We start from the raw sequence: 19,121 nt of genomic DNA on the forward strand, positions 1-19,121 counted from the left end.
GCCCCATATGATGATATGAGTCAGTTCAAGTCTGCGTGTGTGTGTCTGCATGAACAGATGTGATGCTGTTCTGTCTGTTGGTGTCTGTATCATAAACCAGCTAGTGACACATGAGCTGCAAAACACTATCACTGCAGTTTCACAGCACTCGATATTCCAGAACTAAGTAATCTCACGTAGGCCACATTTATGTGCCTAAATACTGCGATCCAATAAGATAGCATATCCTGATCAAAACCATAGGATAACCTTTCACAGAGACAAAAAGAACCATCATTATAGTGTTTTAGTGCAGTTTGGATTCAAAGTCTAACACAAAGTAAATGTTTGATTTATTCTTTAGGAGTTATCGTCAAAGTAAGTAAAGCAATAAAATCATAGACAGTGAGGATGATTGTGGACACTATCACTGCAAAATGAGAATCACGCATCATAACATTAAAGCATCTTGGTTTTACAATTTTTGCAAATATTATTGAAGTAAAGAAATGACAAAAAAGAAAGGCAGCTCATTATGAAATAGCCTTTTTTGGGAACTGACGACTAAGGCATGGTCATTATGCTGTTTCTGGCTAAGGTCATTTCCTCTGTTATAGTGTCAGGAATTTGGGGGAGTTTAATGACTTGCTAAAGGATTGGCCTTTTCAAGGTTAATTATGTTTATTTTTATTCCAAACAAAACCATCAAAAACTGAGCAGAGTTTCTGTTTTGCTGTTGCTGGGTTAATAATCCCGGATCCCTGACTCATGCACTACAGCATTTTGTTTTTTGTTTGTCTTATAAGTTATCTTGAGGAAATGTCTCTTTTACAGTATTGTTCTGCACACTGGAAAGTCTGAAGAACCATCTGCGTGGACAACAGGTTAATGGGTGACACAGTGTCACTTGCCTGCAGTTAAATAAACCAGCTGTCAGGGTTCATTTTTCCTGTTTACTCAGCGCATGATGTCAGTATCAGTGTCTGGAAATGATATCAAATGTGTGAGGTTACAGTATCAGGGTAAGTGTGACTTATTAGACATAATGTTGGAACGTATTTGGATTAACCTGGTTTAAACTTCAACTGGTTGAGTGAACTCCTTTAAGGCTCTTTTAAAGTGTATATTTTTATTCAGCTTTTGTAGGCTTGTTGTAGTATTTGATTTAGTGACCTTCACATCTGTGTTCTAGCAAAGCCCATGATGGATTTGAGAGCTGGAAACAAACATTAGGTTAAATATTTACTATAAGCTGAACTAAAGAGAAAGTCAACAGCCTGCTTACTTTCACCAGCGTCTCTTCCATGTATATCTGAATGAATCATGCAGACGGAAAGAATAAAGGGTGGCTTCTCCACTGCATGATGACAGATGAGTATTACCAAATCTGACTTAATGAACCATGTCTGCAATAGTTGCAACACCTTGACTTATCTGATGCAACAGAAAGATTCCAGAAGGCTTATCCTGCAGGGTAAAACGTAAGATTATCTAATGACAGAGTACAGAAAGTTCACCATCCCAGCTTTCATTTTATTGCTTTTAAAACAAAAGCTGTTACTAGACTGGTTTTAGAAAAGCTCTACAAGTTCAGTCTCGCAGTGTCTTTTGTTTAGGTATCATGTATTACACACACACACACACACACACACACACACACACACACACACACACAAACACACTCAACCAACCCACCTGAGCTTCGATGTAGGGTGTGTCTTTCCAGAGTGGGACTCTGGACTTTTGAGAAACATTTATTATCACATATTAATTTTGTGTTGCCTTGCATTTAGAAATGAAACCATATCTCAGTGAAACATTTGCACTACTGCTGAAAATATTTTGCACAGGCAAGCTATGCCAAGTTTGTCAAGCGCAATCAAAAAGTTTGACGTGGGAAACTAAGTGACTGAAAATGGTATGAAAATTCCAGTTTAGGGCGTTGGCTCCTTAAAGTCACCGGCTCAGTATTGAATGGGCGTCCATGCCTCCCTCTATTCCCAACTATCTCCTCCTCCCTGTTATCGCATGTCTGCGGGTACGTCGAGGAGTAGGTATGTGTCCGTTGGCTATAGGTTAAAACGCCAGAGGGCACACTCGATCAGCAAAGTGAACTATTGTTACTTTCTGCTGAAAAGATCATTGCAGACACTTTACAGGATATTTTGTCCTCATTGGATCTATCTATCTATATTTACTTTTATCACCTATCAGCAAAATAAGATGCAATCACATTCCAAGAAGTGATTGCACCAACAAATCTGCACCAACATCATTTTAAAAACACGGGCACTGTAGGTGTGTACCCCTCCCTACTATGCCTCTTTGTCTTTCTCACACCCTTTCACTCTTCAGAGCTCAGACACTCCTTCCTTTGCACTGTGTGCAGAAAATAGACAGGACTAAAAGAAGGGACAGCAACAACAAAATAGACTACTACACCCACCCCCCCCCACCCCCAAGTGTCTTCTTCAACACTTCTGGAAAACTATGAACTCAAATGAGTTTCATTCTGACCTCAAGAATGTTGAACTCAGGATGACAAATTCTTCATGTAACCACAACCTCAATGCACTCCCCTGGGGATTCAGTGAGCTGATTGCATTGCGTCTTAATTACTGTCAGCACTTGCCAGGCTTTCATTTAAATTTATTTTTGTTCTGTATAAAGGGAGGCAAGGAGCAAACAGGAGGACACAAGGAGCTATTAATTGTGGGAAGAAAAATAGTTACAGTTAGCCCTCAAGATCAATAAAGTAACAGGGAGGCTTCACAAGCACACACAAAAAAGCTTTTTAAGAATTAATTTCATGGAAAATGTGAATTGTATGGAGCGACTCCACACAGGATGAACGGAATAGCAAAATATATATTGTAAGCCTATGTGATTATTGGAGTCAGGTTAGTCCCCCCGCCCTTTCCAGCTCTACTGCGTAAAGTTGGACCTCTACTGTACTTTATAATTCTATCCGGTGGTATTGCAACATAGAATACGAACTTTCTGCAGAGTGAAAGGACATGCCCAGCACTTATCTTCCCACACAGGACTGTGTTCGCTTGTGTTTCGTAAACACACCAAGGTGTGGTTTCTTTAGTCCAAAAGCAGCCAGCTTCCGTCTATTCTCAACACACCATTATCTGCGCAACAGGAGACGGGGCGGGGAGAGGCGCAAGGTCTGTCCGCTGTCCGGACAGCACAGAAGAAAGACAACGAAAAAGTTATTATTTTAAGAATTTTAAACATAGAGAGCTACCCAAAACAAACTCATAAGCAATGAGTCTGTACGGATCCCAGACAAAACTGCCCATAAGCGGCATGAGCAGAAGTACTTCACGACCGGAGTTGTCGAATTACAGAAACGACGTGTTCGTCGGTGGAAACGGCTTCCAAGGGGATTACCAAGCAGGGGACGGCGGATTCGCCTACACCAACACCACCAACTTCACCAGGCACTCCGTGCACGGCGGAGGTTTCGGAGGGCAGAACATGCAAGTTAGCATGGGTGCGGGCGGCGGTGCTATCAGGTAAGTGCCCTGAAATCACCTGTTGCTTTTGAGAGGCTTCAGGAGTGGGAAAATTGCCGGTGTATTTGTAATTGTGAAGTGTAAAAAGCATACGACGGGGAAAAGTAGCCGGGGTCTTACGTGACGCACTAAAAAAAAAGAATGGAATTTTAAAAAAAGAATGGAATTAGCTGGGAGAAAACGAAACTAGTTTACATACTATGCAAGGTTTTGTCAACTGATTACTGGCAAGTCGGGAGCTTTTATTTATTTATTTATTTAATTTGATGAAGTAGTTCTTAAATTATATAATTGAACATGTAATCAAGCAGGTAACTGGGGGGATCGCTGGAAGCCCACCTTTGATTAGAACAGGCACACATAAAATGGAAACTGCACAGCACGGTGAACTTGTGACGTTGGCCTGCATCAGTGGTTAAAACTAGTCTTTCGTCAGTCAAAATGCACAGCCTCGATCTCCATACCAGACTCGTCATTTTCTCATTTCCCCTAGGAATACGTACCCAAGTAATCCTGGCATGTTGCGCAATGTTCCGAGTCACATCATTACCTTGAAACATCCTCCCACCACTATAATTCATGATGATGTCAGCACCTAAGACTGTCGAGCTATTTCGCTTTTAGTAATGTGGTGAAATAATAATAAAAAAAAATACTATGCGGTGGATGTGGTGGAGTTGAAAGATTACAGCATCTGTTTTTCCCTTTTGCACTAATCGCTCTTTTAACTACTGTGGACTGGAATAAAATGCAAACTAGTCATTTTTAAGTCATTTTTATTTCAAGAAAGTTAGATCTGCGTCTGTTCACTTCAGTTTCTGTGAAATTCAACTATCATTTAAGAAGAACAACAACAACTCAGCAATTCACAGCATCTGTCTTTGAAACTTTGTGTACTCAAAGCATTAAAAATCCCCAGAACCTAGCATTCCTTTTCTTCATTTTTACCTCTTCTGCTTATGTTGTTACGCAAGTCGTTTACAATCATGTTAAACAAATTTTCTCTGTGTACATAAAGAAATAAATACTGCTTCACTGTTCTCTGAATAATAATCCTTTTCCCCCATGTGCAGTGCAAATGCTATTCAGCAAAAAGCCGCATTCTTGCATCAACAGTGTCATGATCAGCTGGAAAGAGCCAAAATGATTCTCCGGACTGTAAGTATTTTTGGCATATTACGTTGAACCCAAGAGATTTGACTTGTTTTTTTAACCTTTGGTTATAGGGAAAATATCATATGGAATACTAAAAAAAGTCTTCTTAATTTAGGTGTGACATTAGCTTAACACAATTTTGCAGCATGTAAGATATCAGTGTGTGTTTTATGTGATTTTATAGGGGGGTTCCATGAAGGATGCTGAGAGGCTTTTACTTCTTGCTGAAGAATCCATGGAGCAGCTGAGGAACTGTAGCCAAACCATGAATCAATTGCGTATACCAAATGGTATTTTCAGAAGGTAAAACAGGATGCAGTATGTTTGTCTTTGCAAAGTGCAGGTGTACACTCGTGTGAGTGAGTCTATGTACTGTCTTGGTTTGCATTTGCATCCATTAATTCATTACTGTGTAGCAGTATGAGTAATCCTGAATACACTTTTGCATATGTATGTGGGTTTAGAGATTATATGCACTTATTAGCAGCTTGTGTATTAGTGTTCATTTTAAAAGATTCAACGCATTTTTTTCTTTTTTTTGTGTAAAACTCTGCAGCCTCGAACAGTTCCAGCACATGCATGCTACTATCGCTCAGCAGCTTGTTGGCAGCGTGACTATAAGACGAAATAGAGGCAGTGGAAGCTTTGAGGGGGGGAAGTTGTTTAACGATGCTATGGCCTGGATTTCCCAACAAAAGGTGAGCCCCGCATGTTCAGAGACGATAAACACAAGAAATATATGCTGTATAGTTAAACTCAGCCATGGGATAGGCTCGTGGTCTCTGCAGAGTAACCTGCCTCGCTTTCAGGGATCTTTGTACCACTTTAAAACATGCAAAAACTTTAGAAATCAGTTGTCATAATTACAGTTTTTGCACACCAATTCCTTCTTACTAGCATCAGAATCCACGTCTGACGCTTTTAGGGTCATCATGCGAGTTGAGCTGTTTGTTCTGGCTGAATAATTGTAACTCTTTGTGTATGCATGCCTACGTGGGTGCACTAGTGTGCATCATTTTTTTATGCAAAAGGAGGAAGGCAAGGTTGTGCTCTTTCTCTATCAGGCTTTCTGACCACTCGTAACTGAAACCATCTGGACAAAACCTGCCAAAACCTGATCCGTGAGTGAAAGAAGCCGAGAGGGGTGTAGGAGGATTGAAATAAAGCAGGGGAGAGAGTGCCACTGATAGACAGGGAGAGAGAGCAAGAGAAAGAGAGAGGTAGAAATAAATAGAGCAGGAAAAGAGAGCGTGAAAAAGCTGTGGCAGCAAAAAGTAAGGGAGTGTGATATATGACACCCTTCACTGAGTCAGTTGCTATTGGACAGGGCAGTTTAGCCTATCTCTTAACATGCTCGTGGGAAAATGGCCTCCCCAGACCTCTCACCTCACCAGAAACACACCCTATTATTCATTCAGCTTGTCCAGCCTCACCCTTCTGTGTGTCATAATTCATTTACCTGCTGTCAAAACATATTTTTTGTATCAGTTTATGCATGCTGGGCATTGCTTTTCTTAAATGGCTACAAAGCTAGAGACAGATCACCTAATGTGGCCTTGTGCTGCTAGATAGGCTTTCAGCTAATGTGCTGACATTCCAGTACATGCCTTTGTTGACCTTTTCCTGTTAGACTTTAAACCATGCTGGTTAATGTCAGACCCTTTGTCTGTAGCTTCAGTTAAGTTTTCATAAAAGCAAAAGGGAGTGGCAAGAGAACAAAAGCCTTAAGAGAGAGGCAAGCGAGAGAGAGAGAGAAAAAAACATTCAAGTAAAGAACAGACTGACTTGAGTTGGTTTGCTGGCAGAGCTCCTATCAAAGCTGAGTGCTTTCAACAGGGGGGGAATAGTTGGAATAGTTGCTTAACAATGCACTTAATGATTTTATACTGACACCTAGAGGACCTACAGGGTAGGTAAATAAGTCAAGACATGAATTTTACCGTATTATTTCTTGCATTTAATAGTTAATAAACCTTGATAGGGCCAAGCATTTGGGTATTCCACATAACACTTTATTTTCCAGTTCAGTGTGTAGTTTAGCATGTTAGATAAACTGTTATTCTTCATCTTATAGCGCATGGTTGAGACCGCTCCATGGGGAGATGACTCCGCCGCCATAGAAAAGCAAATCTTAAGTCACAACAACTTCCACAGCTCCATTCAAAGGAGCCTAGAAGTGGAACGTGCCAGAGATGAACTGGTAAGTTTTCGTCCTCTGCCTGACCCACGGTATGAAGTTTCTCATAAAGCTTCTCTTTTAGCTCAAAGGTTATTCTTTAAAACATAAAAATGTCATGCCATCCTTTGCATTAGGAGTGCATTAATGGTGCAGAAGAAGAAACTCAGGGGAGGGAGCCAATCTAGCAGTTAGCTGAATAACAGGAAAATAGATCACTAAATGAATACCATAATGCATCCGTCTTGAGTTACTTAATGGCTTGTTATTAAGTGTGGCATTTGTAGCGTAATGTGATATTATTGTATTGTAAGTTACCCCTTGTTTTCTATGCCCACTGTGCATTAAGTATTTTTGTGGGCATTTTCAAAACTGAGCTAAATTAAACATCTCTTTCTTTAGAGTGCAAATGGTGAAAAGTACCACCTCTCCCTACTGGACCAAGAATGGGAAAGCCTGATGGTAAAAAACAACAATAACAATACTAATAAAACCTAAATAAATAAATAACCTCTTAGAAACATGTTTTAGTTTGTTGGAGTCTTTAGTTTTCACATTATTATCATTATTATAATTTGAAATTTGCCTTGTTTCAGAAAATGTCCCACAGCCGTCTGAATCAGCTGCGTGACCTTCAGAACATCATCGAGGAGATCTCCCAGGCCATCATTTGGGTGAATGAGAGAGAGGAGGAAGAACTCATCTTTGACTGGGGCGACAAGAACATCGACTTTTACATCCCCAAGAAGCAAGAGAGCTACTCCGTGAGAATCGCCTTTTCTATTTTCTTTGTGTCTTGTGTGTTTTGGTTCTCTGGGCATTGTGGAGTCCTTACTTTCTGTTTTGTTTCGTTTTTTGACAGAGGCTGATGAGAGACCTGGAGGTGAAGGAGAAAGACTTAAACAAGCTGAAGGTGAAATCAGACGGCCTTCTGGGCAACAACCATCCTGCCTCTGATAAGATTGACGTAAGGTGTTCTGGTTTCATTATCATTTTAATTTCAAACAGTGCATTATTCTGCAGTTTTGTGCTGAGGTCTCCATTTGCGCTCGCAGGCCTACATGGACACCTTACAGACCCAGTGGAGCTGGCTTCTGCAGATCACTAAATGCATCCATGTTCATTTGAAAGAGAATTCTGCCTACAGCCAAGTAAATGCTCATATCTACCTCTGGTTTGATTATAAAAAGTATATAGCCTTGTATGTTTTTATGTAACTAATAACAAACCTTTATTCCTCAGTTTTTCAAGGAGGCCAATGAGACCTATATGAAGCTACAGAAGCAGCACGAGACAATTCGAAGCAAATTCACTTGTGACAAGAACACGCCCCTGGACAAACTCACCGAACTCCTGAAAAACCTGGAGGTATCTTTTTGTAGGACTTGGTTACAATACCACGGGAAACACCTAAATGGATTTTCCTGTACATGCTAAACTCAAACTTTTCCTCTTAAGTGACATGGAAATCATTAAGGCCAGTTTTTTTAAAGACTACATAAAAGTATCTAACTTTTATAGCTCAGTTAAGAACTTCGATTTGATCTCACACAGACAGAGAAAGCACGCATCATGGAGAATAAGAGGCAGGTCCAAAGTCTGGTCAGCAAGTCCAAGTCTATTGTCAGGCTGAAGCCTCGCAACCCCGAGGAAAAGAGCAGCGGCCCGATCATGGTCCAGGCCTTATGTGACTTTAAACAAGACCAGGTAAGATACATTTTTACACCCACACACATATGAATAGAATAGAAGAGTTAAATCTTGCAGGTATAATTCAGTATGATCTGCGTGTTTCAGAAAGGTATTATGAAAGGAAATGAGGGCATCCTGAAGGACAACTCGCAGCGCAGCAAGTGGCTTGTGACGGGGCCAGGAGGTCTCGACATGATGATTCCCTCGGTGTGCCTGCTCATCCCCCCGCCAAACCCCCTCAGCATCGGAATCGCCACCAAGTAAGAAACATTCAGTCACGTATTGATTTAGCCTGCTGAAGCTCATCTTATTCTTCTGTTCTATAGAATGTGATGCTTTGCTTCATATACAGTACTGGATGCATTGTGGGGCGTTTTTTTCTGCAGTTTTGCTTTATCCAGTTCTTCCTAAAGTGTTTGCTTGTGCTGTTCCCCAGAAATGAGCAGTATTATGAAGCCATCATGAGCATCTGGAATCAACTCTTCATCAACATCAAGAGTCTCATTTCCTGGCAGTATTGCCTGAAAGACATCGATTACATCAACTCTCTCACCATCACCATGGTAAGATCACAAATAACATTAAAATGAAATATTGCATTCATACTAAGCAAAGTCTGTGTTTGCTCCTGTTTCCATTGTTTCATTGTGCCTGGTGCTGTGTCTAATCCTTCTCAATTGTCCTGCAGCTTTCAAAGATGCGTCCTGATGAGTACCGCAACGTCATCAAAGGACTGGAGACTCATTACCAGGAGTTCATGCGTACCAGTCAAGGTTCTGAAATGTTTGGGGAAGAGGAAAAGAAATTAATCCAGGGCAACTTTGACAAGGCCCAGGCCCACTATGATACACTGATCGTCCAGCTGCCTGCGTACAGTGAGTTTAAATTCTCTTTGCCCTATTCCTACGAGTGTAACGGTTTGTTACCTTGGATTGTTATGACCTTTTTCTGTTTAGTAATTTACTGTCACTTATCGTTACAATTGTCTACTTTACCATGATAGCAAAGCTGGCTTTAAGAAGCAGGATTTAACTATGAATAAAAATTATTTATATTCATTTATATTAATCTTAATCAGTATTTTATAATCAGTTTGTATTCTGGAGTTTAGTAGTTGTATTAGTCATTATGAGCCATTGTTAAAAGTGTAAAACAAAAATCCAAAACCAAAGACCAGGGTGTATGCTTCACCCATGAATGTTGTATAAGGGCAAACCAGCACAATTCTTTGAAGTTGATTTTTTAAGAAAATAGTGCTTTTATGTCAATAAAGTCATCTTTGTCATTCAATAAAGGGGAGAAAGAGACAGAATCCCAAAAAGTGGAAAAGGTCAAGGTGACCAAAGTCTCTGCCCCAAAACCCAACAACCAGACTCCACCACCGAGCTCCTCCTTAAGCCTCACACTGCTCACTAGTCTGCAGGAGCTTCGACGCAGGCTGGAGTCGGCTGAATACGGTCTTACCAGTCATCTCCACATTCCTCTGGGGGATAACAGTGTGTATGAGTGCTCAGTGCATATTCAGAAGCTCCAGGTAATTTATTCTTATAAAGTATAAATAAAATATAGATAATACTCACATTGTATTACGTAAGATCCTTTACAGTCTATTAGCGATGATAGCATCATGAAACCCTCATTTTGAAAGGAAAAAAAAGAAATTTTAAGATTTGATTTAACTGAATATCAGATAATATTAATTTCTAGGCTATGAACCAAGACCTGGACTCAATTTACGATGAGTACTTGCGCCTCCGAGAGTTGGTTACAAAGCAGCTGGAAGGGATTCCTGCGGACTCGGAGCAAGCCAAGTTCCTTCGCTCTGAATTAGATTTAAACAGTCAAAAACTTGCAGGCCTGCAGGACCTCCAGTCAACCTACCTTCAGAGGTACATTATATCCATTCTGTCATGGTTGAGTAAATGCTGTGTAAAAAAAAATTAAAAAAAAAAGTGATAAAGTGTAGGAACAGAAGTTGTAGTTGTTCTTACAAGTTCAATATCCTTAACATTATTTTTTAATGTCCTGACTACATTTTTGCAACAGACTATCAGCACTTAAGGCCTTGCTTCAGAGCCTTATCCAGGTCGAGGATATCATTAAAGTTCACGAGGCCCGACTGACCGAGAAGGAGACCAGCTCTCTGGATCTTCGGGAGCTGGAAAACCAGCGGCTCACACTAAAGGTTTGATACACATTTTATATTTTCACAAGTGTTGTCTCTTGCTTTGCTAAAATGTAATCCTTCTCTCAGCTTCCGTCTGTATCTTAGAATTGTATCTTCTAGGTGGGCGAGAACAAAAAATACATGAATAAATAAATCATCAGCCTATATTCCAATACCAGTATGTCTGTGGTAGAGTAATATAGGCTACTAATATGAGTTAAATGATATAAAAATAGTGTATTATTAATTAGCTTTTAAGCATTCTTTGAAAGCTAGTTTCTCCACAGGTTATAATTCGGAGCCAGTATAAAATGGCTTATCAAGCTATAAAATGTGTTATAACAGTGTTATAATAGTAGTCATTTTTCTGCATCATGAGTTGCTGCCATTTCTTTATGACACAATTTAAATGGCACACTTAAAATTTTTATAGGAGTGTTCTGACACTGCAGCTGCTTTTATGCAAGTAGGGATTGAAATCTACAATCATTTTACTTGGCTCCTTTTTACTAGCAGTGATCAAATAATAACCAATTATAACCAATACTTTGACTCAGCACTATTAAGAGTTTACTGTTTTACTACTTTTCTTTTTTTGTATGAAATAACCAGATGTAAATGTCTGCTTTTATCTCGAGTTACGATTTTATTTTTTTTTTAATATATCAAAATCATGACATACATTGTCCAAGTGTGCAGCACCAGTTTTAAAAATGTAATCTGGTTTAGATAAATGGTTCTAAGTATTCTTTTTTTGCGTCTGTTATTTTGTATTGTAGCAAATGAAGAGTGATTTGGAACAGAAAAGAGACCTGCTGACATCTATGGAGTCTGAGCTTTCTAAAGCAGTGCACTTGAATGATCAAATTTCTGACTCCTTCCACAAATGTGACGTAGATTTATCCAAGTACTCAGACTTGGTGGGTCAGTTGACTGACCGCTGGCGCCGCATCCAATCACAGATAGATAGCAGGTATGATAGAATAATTCATCCATGTTCACATTGGTCCAATACTTATTTTTCTGTGTTGCCCATTCACCATTGCTGGTAACAACACTAAAAATATTCTTTCATTCCTTCCACTTCCTTTTCCTTCAGAGTGTGGGACCTGGAGAAGCAGGAGAATCAGTTAAAGCATTATCAGCAGGGCAGCACTTCCCTGGAACAGTGGATAGACAATGCCAGGAAGCGCCAGGACACCCTTCAGACCGTTAAGATCAGTGACATCCAGACCCTAATGGACCACCTCAATCAGCAGAAGGTATGTCTTTCTCTGTTTACATCATGTTTATTGTTTTGTATTGTTTTGAACTGGCCTGATCTGATTTTGAATTGGAAATATCTACCATTTACTGCTATGTGTTTCATGGATTTTGTATTATTCAGCAACAACTGTATGTGTTTTTTTTATGTATAGGCACTTCACAATGAAATCAAAGGAAAGAAGGAGCATGTAGAGGATGTCCAGAAAAATGCAAACACATGTGCTGCCTCTATAAAGGTTGGTAGTTGAATTTAAAATACAGTTATGCATCTACAAGTTTGCTAGGCTTGTAGATGCATACAATATGAAACAATATGAAAGTTCATATCGCGTTGTATGTTTTCAGGACTATGAGCTGCAGCTGGCTTCCTACGGTTCAGGCCTGGAAACTCTTCTCAATGTTCCCATCAAGAGAACTATGCTGCAGTCCCCTGCTTCTGCTGTCAGACAAGAGGTATGGACGTTGGCCCAAATACTTTGCTCTAATCACCTTTTCATATGCATATTTATTAATATTTTAACTTTATGTTTATTATGACCATTGCCATTGTTATTGTTGCACATTTGGAAACCAAATTAGCCACTGTATATTTTTGGAGTTATTGATTAATTGCCATTTGTTTTGTTGAATTGAACAGTGATTACTTTCTTTATAGGTTTATATAATACAATTAAAGTTACTCCCTTATTTCTTTGTGTCCTTTAAAAATGTAATCATTATCAAATTGCTCATCATCTGTTAATTTTGTCTCATCAGGCAGGTGACCTACAGACTCATTATATAGAGCTACTTACCCGCTCTAGTGACTACTACAAGTTCTTAGGGGAGTTGCTGAAGAACATGGAAGAGCTGAAGGTGGTTACTGAATTTGCATATTGTGGTTTAAAAACAAGTATTTCTGTTAATGATATTTTAATAATATGAGAAATATTAGAAAAAATGAATTATACATTAAAAAACAGGTTTATGTGAGAGTATGACAGGATGTAACTGATGTGCTTTCTGTTTTTGCCCTGTCTTTCCTCAGATGAGGAACACCAAGATTGAGATGCTTGAGGAGGAACTGAGGCGTCTGAAGGAGGACCTCAATGATCGTAACCAGAAAAACAAGTCTCTGGAGGATGCTATGGCCCAGTATAAGATGGAGCTTAGTCAGTTACAAGATCAAGTCATTTGTACTGAGGAAGTGAAGAGAACCTCAGTATTGCAGGTTAATGCTGCCAAGGAGAGCCTGGGCAGCACACAGAGCAAGCTTCATGAGCTTAATGATGAGCTGACGCGTATTAAATACCAACTTGATGAAGAAAAACGGAAAAGGAGGCTGGCAGAGGAGCGCTACAACAGCCAACAAGAGGAGTATGAAGGGGCTGTTCGCCGCAGACAGAAAGAACTGGAAGAACTCAGCTGGACTAAGATTGACTTAGAAAAGGCAGTGAAAGACAAGGAACGTGAGCTTGAGAGGATGAAGATGCAGCTGGAGGAGGAGGCGGCACGTCGACGAAATGCTGAATCTGAAATGTCAAAGGTAAGAACACAGTGCACCCAGGAGATTAATCAACTTAAGCAGACATACGAGACAGAGATCCACGTTACCAAGACCACAATCCTGAAAGCCTCACAGCAGAAAGAAGAAGACGCAGCAGAGCTGAGGCTGCAACTTGAAAGACTCGCTGCTGAGAAGAGAGATGTAGAGGAGGAGCTGAGGAGACTGAGGCAGGCGATTGCTATTACAGAGGAGCAGAAAAGCAGGGCAGAGCAGGAGGTCAACCAGCAGAGGGCCTCAGTGGCACAAGAGACAAGGGTGCGCAGTGAGCTGGAGGTGCAGCTGATAACTCTCAAGCAGCAGAGAGAAGAGAATGAGCTCAAATTGAAGGAAGCCACCAGAAACAATCAGGAAAAGTCCCGGCAAATCAGCGTGCTAACATTTAACCTGGAGGAAGAAGGGAAGAAGCGGAGAGCTCTGGAGTTGGAAATAAATCACCTGAAACAAGCTGAGGCAGAGCTGAAGGCAAAGAACACTTCCTATCAGGAGACAATTAACAAACTGAAAGTGTCTGAGCAGGAGATCCGTATCACTCGAGTGGAGCTGGAAAAGCAGGCCACTGAGAAAACTAAGGCTGAGCAGAATTATGCCAGGCTGCAGAGTCGTGTCAGGGAACTTCAAAGCTCTCTGGATGGGAAGGAAGCTGAACTGGCAACGCAGAAGCAGGCAACTCAGGAGGAGTTTACTCGTAGAAAACGAATGGAGGCTGAGTTGGAGAGGATGACACATACTTGCAGAGAGCATACGACCACAATTAGCTCGCTAAAATCTATTCAGATAGAGGCTTCCACTACTGGGAGAAAGTATGAGCAGGATCTCAAGGCTCTTCAGGAGGCTCTGGATAAGAGTCTGAGGGATCACAAAGCCACCAAGGAGGAACTGGCAAGTGTAACAACTGAGCTGAAGACACAGAAACAGAAGCTCCAGCAGGAATTGACCCGTGTTCATGAACTAAACCTGCGTAATGAAAGCCTTTATAAGACCATTGAGGAGAAGAGCCGCCAACTTAATGAGTACACCACGGAGATCGAGAAGCTGAAGACTCTGACACAGAACCTCACAAAGGAGAGACTGAAATTGGAGGAGGAGCTGAGAACCATTAGACAAGAGAGAGACGAGATGAAGCTCAGCAAAGATGCTATTGATGGAGAAAGTGCTACTCAGATTTCAGCCTTGCATGTCCAGCTCCAGAGTAGCATCAAGAGGACGTCAGAGCTCCAGGGTCTCATCAATGACCTGACCAACGAGAGAGAAAAGCTTAAATTGGAAATAAACAAATTCCAAAAGCAGTCAATTGAGGTATTTTTGATTGTACTGACGGATCATTACCATATAATCATCACATCTAATTTATATCACTCCTTGCACGACTTGGTATACATGCAATAAAAGTGAGCCTGATATCAGAGTAGTTGTCTATAATTTGTGATTTGCCTCTTTTAGCTTAGCATTTTTGCATGTTTTTACTTACTTACAAAATAGCTGTGCATTTCATTTACCCATTCACTTATGGCACTTATGAACTTCATACCATTAAACAGTTTAACACTAACATGCTGGTATGCACACGTATGTACTTTAGTTCAGACAGGTCTAACAAATGAAGGACATGTAATTTAATTTAAATTGTTTGTATTCTATATGTGGGAAAATGTCTTGTATACATGACAACATACTTTCTTATCTCTTCACAGACATCGCTTGTGGTGCAAGAATCCCAAAGCAAATACAGTGATCTGCTGCTGGAGAAGGATAGTTTGCTGTCCAGGATTAAACTGTTGGAGCAGGACAAGAATCGTCAGTTGCGGTTAGAAGAAGAGCTCAATCGCATCAAAGTCACACTAGAGTCCGAGCGTCGAAACAAACAGCAGCTGCAGGAGGAGAAAAATTCAATTTTCAAGGAGCTAAGCACTATAAAGAGCCAGTATGAGATGAAAAGTTCTCAGATTAGGCAGTGCGAGTCAGACAGAGATAGGGCCGATCGAGAGAGGCTTTCCCTCAAGAGCGAGATCGAGAGGCTTACGAGGGAGCTAACGAGTATTGAAGAAAGGTACAAGAGCCGTCTGTTGAGCTCAGAGAAGGAGGCAAAAGAGCTGGCTCTCAAGAAGGAGTCCCTGGAAAGAGAAATACGCAGACTGCAGCAGAGGCCCAACACTCTGAATAGGCAGACCCAGACAGATGAGAAGGTCCAAACCATTGATCCGTCAAAGCTTCTGTTTGACGGGGTGCGCCGCAAAGTTACAGCCCATCAGCTTTGCGACTGTGGTATCATTAGTAAAGCTACTCTAGATGAGCTCCTAAAGGGAAGAAGGACAGTGAGCGAGGTAGCTGCAGACATCCAGGTTAACCTTAAGGGCAGTGGCATCATTGCTGGTATGACATCTACTTCTCAACGGAAAATCCCATTCACTGAAGCCAAAAACAAGAATATGCTCAGCCCAGAGAGTGCCCTTAAGCTTCTGGAAGCTCAGGCAGCAACGGGCTACATAGTGGATCCTGCATTTAATGAGAAGATGCCTGTGGATACCGCCTGTTCAAGAGGGATTGTAGACACAGAAGACAGAGATGTCTTGTTGAAAGCTGAAGCTGCTAGCACAGGTTTCAAAGATCCATACTCTGGCAAAGTGTTATCTGTGGGTCAGGCTTGCAGACAAGGCCACATAGACAAAGAGACAACCATCCGCTTGCTCCAGGCTCAAGAGTCTGTTGGGGGTATACTGGATCCTGTTTTGGGTGTCTTCCTACCAAAAGATCTGGCCTTGGACCGCAATCTTATTGACGAGGACCTCTACAGGGCTCTGACTAAAAAACCAACCTGCTATCTGGATCCAACAACTGGACAGAAGACAACTTACAATGACCTTCGGATGAAGTGTACAGTGGAACCTGTTTCTGGCTTGCTTCTGATCTCTGGTCCAGAAAAACCCTTGACAGTGAAAGGTCTCCGTGGTGAAGTCTCTGTCTCGGAACTCGTCAAATCTGAACTTCTGGATGAAACTGACTTGCAGAAGCTCAGTCAGGGCAAACTCACTAGCAGAGATATTGAAGACAAGCTAAAGACCTATCTCCATGGCTCTACCTGTATTGCCGGGATCTATGATGAAGCCAATGACAGAATACTACCTTTTTATCAGGCAATGAAGGAGGGTCTGCTTATGAGAGGCACCACGTTGGAGCTTCTTGAGGCCCAGGCTGCTTCTGGCTTCATAGTTGATCCAGTCAACAATGTTTTCTTGACAGTGGAAGACGCCAGCAAGAGGGGTCTGATTGGGAAGGAGTTTAAGGGCAAGCTGTTGTCTGCAGAGAAGGCAGTAATAGGATACAGAGACCCAAACACAGGAAAAACTATATCCCTCTTCCAAGCTATTGAGAAAGATCTTATTGAGAAGGGTCATGGAATCCGACTGCTCGAGGCTCAGATTGCCAGTGGTGGGATTATTGACCCCAAAGAGAGCCATCGTATTGATGTTGCTGTTGCCTATAAAAGAGGATACTTTGATGAGGAGATGAATGAAATCTTATCTTATGAAGGGGATGACACAAAAGGATTCTTTGATCCTAATACCAAGGAGAACCTGACATATCTTCAGCTGAAGGAAAGGTGCATCAAAGATGAAAAAACAGGTCTAATACTGCTGCCACTAAGAGACAAGAGAAAGCCCCAGAAGACGCAGGAAAGCCGCACAAATATCCTACGCAAGAGGCGGGTTGTAATCGTCGATCCAGACACTGGGCTTGAAATGTCAGTGAGGGAGGCCTACCACCGTGAGCTGATTGACTACGATACTTTCCTGGACTTGTCAGAGCAGGAGTGTGAGTGGGAGGAAATAACTATAACAGGGTCAGATGGCTCTGCACGCTTGGTTATAGTAGATAGAAAAACTGGACTCCAACATGATATTCAGGACTGCCTAGAGCGTGGTGTCATTAACCAGAGCACTTTGGATAAGTATCGTGCTGGAACAATGACCTTGACCCAATTTGCTGACGAAATTGCCAGCAGAAGCAGCAGCCTTGAAATGACCATTGCAGCCAGCAATGTTGATGACATGATCACCTGCAGCAGCCCCACCCACACAACACCATCTTCTCCTACTGTCCGTAAACGCTTCAACAGTATATCTATTACAGTCTCTCCCCCTGAGATGTTTGATGACCACAGCCCCGTGGGGGCTATATTTGACACAGAGACCTTGGAGAAAATAACTGTTAGTGAAGCGCTTAGAAGAGGCATAGTTGACACTCTTACAGCACAGAGGTTGCTGGAGGCCCAGGCATGCACAGGTGGTATCATCAACCCTGCTACTGGTGAGAGACTGTCACTGCAAGATGCTGTCCATCAGAGCATCATTGATGAAAGCATGGCCAGTAAACTGAAACCTGCCCAGAAAGCTTATGTTGGCTTTGAGGATGTGAAGACTAAAAGAAGGATGTCTGCGGCAGAGGCAGTCAAGGAGACATGGCTGCCTTATGAGGCTGGCCAGAGATTTTTGGAGTTTCAGTACCTGACAGGGGGCCTGATTGAACCTGGCACTGGACGTCGCGTCAGTATTGAAGAGGCTATCCGCAGAAAATGGCTAGATGGTCAGGGGGCCCAGAAGCTTCAAGACACTCGGAACCACCAGAAGAACCTGACCTGTCCCAAGACTAAACTGAAAATATCCTACAAAGAAGCCATGGACAGCTGCATGGTGGAGGAAAGCAATGGCATGAAGATGCTGCAAGCCTCGTCTGTGTCTACCAAGGGAATCAGCAGCCCTTACAATGTCTCTAACCCAGGATCTCGCTCTGGCTCAAGGGCTGGGTCTCGTACCGGCTCGAGGAGTGGATCTCGTAGAGGCAGTGTGGATTACACCTCTACTATGACCTTTACATCCGCCAGCAGTACAGTTTATAGTTCTAGCACACACTTTTAATTCATTCCACAGAATGATAATAATTAATCACATAAGAGTAGCATGTCCTCTGCAATTTGCTTGTTTGCTTTTTTTTTTATAACCATTTGCTTTTCAAAAAAAAAAGAAAAGTATTGTACTTAAAAGATTGGGGAGGTGTTTTGTTTTTGTTTGGGGTTTTTTTTTTTTTTTTAGACTTTTTTTGTTTGCAGGTTGTAATGATTGAAAGTTTCAATATTAGATGCTGAGTGCTATTTACACCTTTATCATAATAGATTTTTAGTAGATATAACCTTATTTCAGTTAATTTTACTACATGATGACTTTTTATAACAATATATAATAAATGCCTGTTGATTTTGTCTTTAACATGACCTCTGAATAAATGTCGCTTTTGTTGTGTTGTCATGACAGGTTAATTCATGCATTATTGAGAGAACATTTTTGTTGTTGTTAATTGCAAATCCTGAGGCTTAGCTTACAATATATGTTATACATTGCAATACAACATATTTTACATTGTAACTGTAGAAAATTGTTGCTACTAAAATGCTGTTACCCGCTATCAAAATAAAGTTGTCACAGAATTTTACATGCCTTTTTGTTCTGGTTCATTTAAATTAGCTGTTGCATGTATGAGAAGAAGTTAGCTAGACAGCATTGTTTCTAACGATGACTGATTGTAATGCTAAAGTTGATCTTGGATCCCTGTTTAAATGCAACT

At 41.2% G+C, this 19,121-nt stretch overlaps 1 protein-coding gene across 2 annotated transcripts; it reads left to right on the top strand.

The window, feature by feature from the left end:
- Nucleotides 1-3,041: 3,041 nt before the first annotated feature.
- On the top strand, nucleotides 3,042-18,989 carry dspa (desmoplakin a). Of its 2 annotated transcripts, none has more exons than XM_003437890.5 (24): nucleotides 3,042-3,503; nucleotides 4,577-4,661; nucleotides 4,843-4,961; nucleotides 5,215-5,356; nucleotides 6,733-6,858; nucleotides 7,237-7,296; nucleotides 7,431-7,598; nucleotides 7,697-7,801; nucleotides 7,890-7,985; nucleotides 8,077-8,202; nucleotides 8,389-8,541; nucleotides 8,632-8,786; nucleotides 8,963-9,089; nucleotides 9,215-9,401; nucleotides 9,822-10,060; nucleotides 10,234-10,415; nucleotides 10,573-10,711; nucleotides 11,473-11,666; nucleotides 11,793-11,955; nucleotides 12,112-12,195; nucleotides 12,305-12,412; nucleotides 12,716-12,814; nucleotides 12,987-14,801; nucleotides 15,197-18,989. In XM_003437890.5, exons 1-24 carry the CDS (start codon nucleotides 3,253-3,255, stop codon nucleotides 18,416-18,418), a joined length of 8,145 nt encoding a protein of 2,714 aa, XP_003437938.1. In that variant the 5' UTR covers nucleotides 3,042-3,252; the 3' UTR covers nucleotides 18,419-18,989. The 2 variants fall into 2 exon arrangements, with proteins under 2 accessions (XP_003437938.1, XP_005476418.1); XM_005476361.4 differs by having other exon boundaries at nucleotides 3,047-3,503; nucleotides 12,987-13,484.
- The last annotated feature ends 132 nt before the right edge of the window (nucleotides 18,990-19,121 follow it).

Source organism: Oreochromis niloticus, linkage group LG18, assembly GCF_001858045.2.
Source record: "Oreochromis niloticus isolate F11D_XX linkage group LG18, O_niloticus_UMD_NMBU, whole genome shotgun sequence".
Classification (NCBI taxonomy): Eukaryota; Metazoa; Chordata; class Actinopteri; order Cichliformes; family Cichlidae; genus Oreochromis; species Oreochromis niloticus.